Consider the following 6695-nt stretch of genomic DNA (forward strand, 5'->3'; position numbering starts at 1 on the left):
AGACCGCCTGGAAGGTTCCAGGGGTTGACACGCGTCCCGCGTTATTCGTGTCACCAGCACTCCAGGAGCTAAGATAATTGGGAGGTGGCGATTGAGTGCCGACTCCGTCCGTCAGTCCTGGCCGTTTTAGCTGCTCGTTCCGCGCACTTTTACTGATGGGCTCCTCTGCTCGTCACTTTTTCAGCCTCAGCCCTGCCTGACCGGAAACACAAAGAAAGGACGGGAGTTAAGGTCCTTCGGCGAGGGCCTTGCTCCTCACCTAAGCTAGCCTAGGTCCATCAGCAATTTTCGTAGGACTTTCCTGTATCGAAACAGCAACTCACGTTCCACAGAAGCAACGTGGAAAGCTCTAGAGCGAGTCCGATGAAGTTTTGAAACCGCGGAGGTAGGAGGACAGTGGGTGCAGGAAAGGACCGCGCGCGGACTCAGAGTTCTGGGGCGTTTGAATCTGGGCTCTGCCTGGGGACGCCCAACGTCCGGGTCGGCGAGACCTAGAGAATATCCACCTCACATTCTTTCTCCGGGCCGTCTTGCAAAATGTCTGGCTTATGGTAGGTGCTTGCTCCTAGGGGAAGTACTGAGGGGCGAGGGGGTGGTGAGTTTCGACTCAGCTACTGGGAATGCCCAGCAGAGCGGATTTCGGAGACAGAGGCGCTATTTTCCCTAGAACTCGCTTCCTGCTTCACCTGGAGGAAACAATTTCCATTCAACAGGGAAGAATACTGTGAACACACTTTGATCTTCCCGAACTCTGCAGAAAACCCCACAATGGCAGTCGGGGTAAGGAGAGGGCGATCCGTGCAGGTACATTTCGTAATGGGACGGCGCCGCCGAATAAACCCGTTCCAAGAAAGGCTGCAGAGAACGAAACCAGGTTTGGCTAGCGGGGGACATAGGCCCGACTCTCCAGGTGCTACACCGCGGGGTTCTGGCCCACTTTGTGGGAACCTCCCCCCAGCCTTCACGCGGGAGGCCGTGCGCGCAGACCGCGGATCCTGGCACTCCCCCGCCCGCGGGCCGAGCCGCGCTACCCGCCGCGTGCGCACGGACGCGGTTCTGGGAGAAGGCGGGAAGCCCACAGCGCCTCGGTCCTCCGGGGCGCTGGAGGTGGGCGCAGGAAAGGCCAGGGCCGCTCGCCCTCCCCGTCGCGGCCTGGGACACTGGAGGAGCGCGGAGGCGCCGGCACGTTAGGAAACACCATCTTCTATCCGGGACTAGGAAGGGGCGCAGAGGCGCGGTCGCGGGGCACCTTACAGCACCAGATTGTCGGGTCCCCAGGTCCGAGGGAAATTCCCCAAGTGTCCCAGGCCCCGGACTGGAGCCGCGGCCGCTGTCCTTGGCCCCTCAGGTGGCGTGACGAGTCCCAACTCCGGCGCTGGGCCGGCGCCCCTCCCCGCGCTGAGCTCCGCCCCCCCCTAGTCCCGCCTCCCGCTCCGCCCGGGCGCCCGGAGGACGCACGGAGGGGGGGGGGGGGGGGAATTTCCCAGAGCCGGGGCTCCGGCTTCCCCGCAACGCGGCAGCCTCTTTCTGTTTACGGAGCGAAAGGGGAAATGGAAAAGGCGGGGAGGCGGCAGCTGGCGTCCGCTGCGCCGCCCCTCGGCCGGCTCAGACGCCGTGAGTCAGGGGCGGACGAGGGCGGCCTGGGCGGGCCGCTTGGGCTGGAGGCCCCGCGTTCACTGGTGCACTCCGCTACGGACGACGAGCCACGCTGCGGGGTCGGTCGCGCGGGCTCCAGCTTCCGCTGCCCCGGGACCTCGCTCGACTCCGGCGGTTGGGCCACCAGCAGCGTCCCGAGCCGTCGGGGGGCCGCGGCTGCAGCGCTCCGCCTGCCAGGTAACCCTCCGTTCGGGGGCTTCTGGGTGTTTCCGTGGTCGCAGCCCTGCAGGGCGCCCCCGGCCGCCGGGCGCACTCCCCGGCTCTAAGGATGGGGGCGTGTCCGCCGCCCGCGCTGTGGCGCTTCCGCGGGTCGCCGCTGCAGTCGGCACAGCTGGAAAGCACCTTGCGCAAGGGTCTCACGGGGTGCAGACTCCGGCTCCTCCCTTTTCCTCCTCCTTCCCGGATCCCTAACGCGCGAGCAGTGCGCGCCAGGGCAGTGCGCGGGGACACAGAGCCCCGCTGTCACCGCGCCTCCCGCCGCGCGCACCGCCCGGCCTGCTGCACTCTTCCCCCGCCGCCGACGCCGGTGAGTGCGCCTCCGAGGCTGCCGCCAGCCCAAATCGTGGGGGCTTTTATAAATTACAGGCCCTTGGTCGGCTTCCCCAGGCTTTAAAGAATCCGAGGAGGGGAGTGGGGGTGGCCGTTGGCGGAGCAGAGAACCTTTCGAAGAGCCGAAACTTAATTTCATGCTTATGTAACCGGGACGCTATCCTGTGACTCAAGGGTCGCTTCCCCAGAACGTGAAAGCTGGGCTTCGGTGTAAGGAAGAATGTGGGGGGGGGGGGGGTAGAGAAAGGTTATTTCATGCATATTTCCCGGTCGTAATGCGATATCGGGACTCGGAAATTCTTCTAGCTCTGGGTGGAGAGTGACGCTTAGAAAGAAGAACGGCGGGCACAGGGATAGCCCCAAAAGTTAACAAGGAAGGCCAGGAGCTGTCTTCGAGAGAACCGGCCATTTCACTTTTGGGAAAGACATTCTGGCACGGAATAAAGAACTGCTCCTAATTAAAAAAAAAAAAGAGGGGAAGAAACACTCGTAGAGTTGCATTAGGTATCTGTGTCCTCTGTTTCGTGTATTTGCTGAGAGGAATATAACAGCCGCCCCCCACCCAACTCTCTGATGGACTGAGGTTTGTGTGCCCTACTTGTGGCCGCTGGCCCTTGAGGCCTTTTTCTTATAAGGGAAATTGGATAGTTGAGGTGTGTAGAGGTTTTTGAAGCAGTATGGCTAGAATGTCTAATTCTGGGGCTTTTGGCGAAAAATATAAGAGATGTGCCCTGAGGGGCAACGTACTATTTTGGCAGGAAAATCTATTAAATGGGAAGTAACCAAAGGTATAATTATCCTTTGTTAGGCAGAGGTTTATATCTATAATCTTGGTTTTTTTTTTTCCGAGCACCGTTGCTAGGAGTTTCTCCACTTCTGCATATGTAACTGGAAGTAGCCCTGAGCGTAACATTAATGAATAGGAACAGAGTTTCCTCTCGGTTTATTGCTGATTTCTGAAATAACTCGAAGCAAATCATTTCGACAATATCTGCCCATTTCTCCATTTCTAAGATGGTTGTAGTTGTGTACTCCACGGTCAAGTGGGGATTTTATGAGGATTTTTATTGTAAACCACGTGGGGGAAGAGTCTTTATCGGTCAAGTAGAGTACCTTCATAATCACCGGGTTTTCTAGATGAGTACTGATCTGTATAACTCAGAAATCACTAGCATATTGTCTGCCTAATGAAGGCCTGAAAGTGCTGAGGCTTTCTGCAGGGACATTTAGAATGACCAGAAGGGTTGGTCATCAGGGTGGCTGGGGTGTGCTGATCTGCGTGACAGGAGCCCTGCTGTTGCTAAGGAATTATCCCTAGCATCAGTGTCCTGCACTCCTCCGCCTCCCCTGCCTCCCTCCCTTCTCCTCCTCCTCCCCTCTCCCTCTCCCTGCTGCTCCTTCCTTCCTCCCCAAAGTTGCCCTGGGCACAAAACTTGGGGGGGTGTGCATTCAGACTTCCTAGGCTTCACATATAAATGCTCCAGACTTTCTGCAGAACTTCAAAATCAAAACCTGTCTTTCCTCTCTGGATCAGCTGACCGGTAGAAAAGTGTGGACTTTTTTTTTTTTTTTTTTTTTCTTTCTTGAGTCATGTTACTCCTGGGAACTTTATTTTCTCTCCAGCCAGCCATTAGCTAAGTCCTGGAGCCTTGGAACTTTTCAGCCAGTGGAGTCCTCCATCCGGCTGGTTTTGTTTTTAACTTCCTTTTCTCAGCAAATTCTACAAGCAGAAACTGCAACTGAATGGCCCAATGAAAGCAGAGTAGAATGTTCCTCCTTGAACCTAAGCAATTCCTTTCCTAACTCAAGACTCCAGGAGCCCAAATCATAGTCTCCCTCAAAGACCCAGGAGATCTGTGAGCGGAGCTTCCTTTGCTGTCTAGATGTGACTGTGGTTAACAGCTAGCGAAGCATTTCAGAGGTTTTTGCCTTTATGTCTTTGTCTCTTGTTCTAGAAACACCCTTTACAACCTTACTGTGAAGAAGCCCAGGGGACAGGTAGCCACAACTGATTTGCAGATAAGAAAGGAGGCCCAGGCAGTATCTGCAAAGCCAGGAGTGTGACTCAGTACTTCTGTGTGTTGTGCACACACCTGCGACTAGAGATGCCAGAGTGTTTTGACTCTGCACCAGACACCTTACACACCTGAACTTCTTTAAACCTCACAACCGCCTTATGAGGTAGGTGCTGTTCTTCCATTTCACAGATAGGGGAAGTCGAGGTGCAGAGGGGGTAAGGTGCCCACCCAGGATTCTGTAGGCAGTGAAGGAGGGGACTGGGAGTCCAGCCCAAGCAGCCTGAGTGGAGAAGGAATATCAGACTGCCGTGTGCAAGGTAGCGTGCTTCCTGTGGACACAGCTTGTCCATCAGGAAATGGTCATCAAGTAAGTGAACAGTGTCACTAGGTTGCCCCCGGCTTTTCTCAGATGAAATGGGCTCAGAGCAGGGCGCCTGGGTGGCTCAGTGGGGTAAGCCTCTGCCTTTGGCTCCCACATCGGGGCTCTCTGCTCAGCAGGGAGTCTGCTTCCTCCCCTCTCTCTCTCTCTGCCTGCCCCTCTACCTACTTGTGATCTCTGTCTGTCAAATAAATAAATAAAATCTTAAAAAAAAAAAAAAGAAAAAAAGAAATGGGCTCAGAGGCCAAAGGTGGCATGGTAGCATCAGGAGAGCAGCAGGTGTCCCCCCCAACTCCCCAGGCCCATGGCTTTGGGCACTGAGTAATGAATGTGTTAAACGTTTGTGCTTTGAAGAAGCAGAAGCATCTATCAGAGAGGCTTTGAGGAGTTAAGTAGTTTATGTAGATAAACTGAATTCTCTTAGATATCTTAAATCCCTTTATCTTTAATCCTCTGGAATGGAATATTTCTAAAATCTTGAGCAACAAACAGCATCATTTTATTACTCCGGGTTTACCTTCTTTTTCTCATTTACAGATCCCAAGCTGGAGGGCCTGATTTGCACACAAGAACTAGCACACAGTATTGGCTAGTACAGTATTGGCCTTTCCTGTGTCTTGCTTAGGATGGATTTGGCTGTCCTGGCCTCTTTGTAATACCACAACTTCGAGAAAGTGATTGATCTAAATATTACATACACTTTCTTGGGTTTTTGAGGTACATGCTTTGTACTATTAAAGAATTCTGGTCTTAGGAGGAGACAGCTGATTTACAGGCTAACTTCCTCTTTCTCACAGGTAGCTGGCAGGCAGATTTGAGGCTTGCAGTCCGGGTCTAAAGGAGCAGTTGAACTTATTTGCATCAGAATTACTCCTGAAACTTGACCTGTCATCTTCCCTTAGATTCCAATGCATTTTACAGGCTTTTGGCTCTAGGGCCTGAATTAGATTTGCAAGTTAGCTCCTGAATTTGATAAAAGAGTTCTTTTTTTTTTTTTAATTTTTAAAAAAAGGTTTTTTTTTTTTTTTTTAAGATTTTGTATGTTTATTTGAGAGAGAGCCTGAGCAGTGGGGAGCAGCAGAGGGAGAGGGAGAAGCAGATTCCCCACTGAGCAGGGAGCCCCAATGTGGGGACCCAGGGATCATGTTCTGAGCTGAAGGCAGCTGCTAAACTGACTGAACAACCCCCTCCCCGCCCCAGGGCGCCCCAGTAAAAGGTTCTTTTTTCTGTAAAGTCACCCAGGGCTTGGAAGCCACAGACAAACCTCTGTGGGGAGGGTTGCCCCCTTGGGGGGAGCGGTAGAGTTGGGAGCTGTCAAGGAGCAGGAGCCTCAGCTCTTCAGCTTTCTGAGCGGCTCTTATTTGTGTTTCTATTTAGTGAAAGTTTGTTTTCAGTGGCTACAGCCAAAGCCACCAGCTCAGTGAGCTAGTAAGGAGTCAGTTCCCTGGATCTCAGGTTTCCCTTCTGCAAAGGGGAGGGCAGGACTAACGGTTATCTAAGGCCCCTTTCTTCACCATCTGTCAACTTGAATTTAGACACACTGTTGACACAGAGCCCTTATTTTATAAACAGAGGTGTACGGACAGTCGCCCGTTCCCAAGCCATTGTTGTCAGTTTTCCCACTGATCTTACAGGCAGATACGAACAGGGGACCTTTAAGTGTTTGCTTTTTCTTCTGCAGATTCTCTAGAAAGCATAACAGTGATGGAGTACATGAGCACCGGCAGTGACAACAAAGACGAGATCGATTTATTAATTAAGCACTTGAACGTGTCCGATGTAATAGACATTATGGAGAATCTTTACACCAGCGAAGAGCCAGCAGTTTACGAGCCCAGTCTCATGACCATGTGTCAAGACAGCAATGAAAATGAGGAGCGTTCAGAGTCTCTGCTGCTCAGTGGCCAGGAGGTGCCTTTGTTGTCATCGGTCAGATATGGAACGGTGGAGGACTTGCTGGCCTTCGCAAACCACATATCCAACACTGCAAAGCGTTTTTATGGACACCGACCGCAGGAATCGGGGATTTTATTAAACATGGTATGTTTCCCCCCCCAATGGAAATTTCAATACACTATCTCTATACCCACGTG

The 6695-nt window shown here is 53.1% G+C and overlaps 1 protein-coding gene across 3 annotated transcripts in view; it reads left to right on the top strand.

Moving 5' to 3' along the window:
• Window positions 1-1491: 1491 nt before the first annotated feature.
• Window positions 1492-6695, top strand: part of MAP3K8 (mitogen-activated protein kinase kinase kinase 8) — a 24974-nt gene continuing 19770 nt past the window's right edge. The window contains exons 1-3 of one of the 3 annotated variants that reach the window (XM_059404094.1): window positions 1492-1833; window positions 4161-4386; window positions 6284-6642. In XM_059404094.1, coding sequence (XP_059260077.1) covers window positions 6307-6642 — 336 coding nt within the window. In that variant the 5' untranslated portion in view covers window positions 1492-1833; window positions 4161-4386; window positions 6284-6306. Of the gene's footprint in view, window positions 2183-4160; window positions 4387-6283; window positions 6643-6695 lie in introns of all 3 variants that reach the window. The other 2 variants (XM_059404095.1, XM_059404096.1) reach the window with 2 other exon arrangements.

The sequence above is a fragment of the Mustela nigripes genome, chromosome 6 (assembly GCF_022355385.1).
Source record: "Mustela nigripes isolate SB6536 chromosome 6, MUSNIG.SB6536, whole genome shotgun sequence".
Classification (NCBI taxonomy): domain Eukaryota; kingdom Metazoa; phylum Chordata; class Mammalia; order Carnivora; family Mustelidae; genus Mustela; species Mustela nigripes.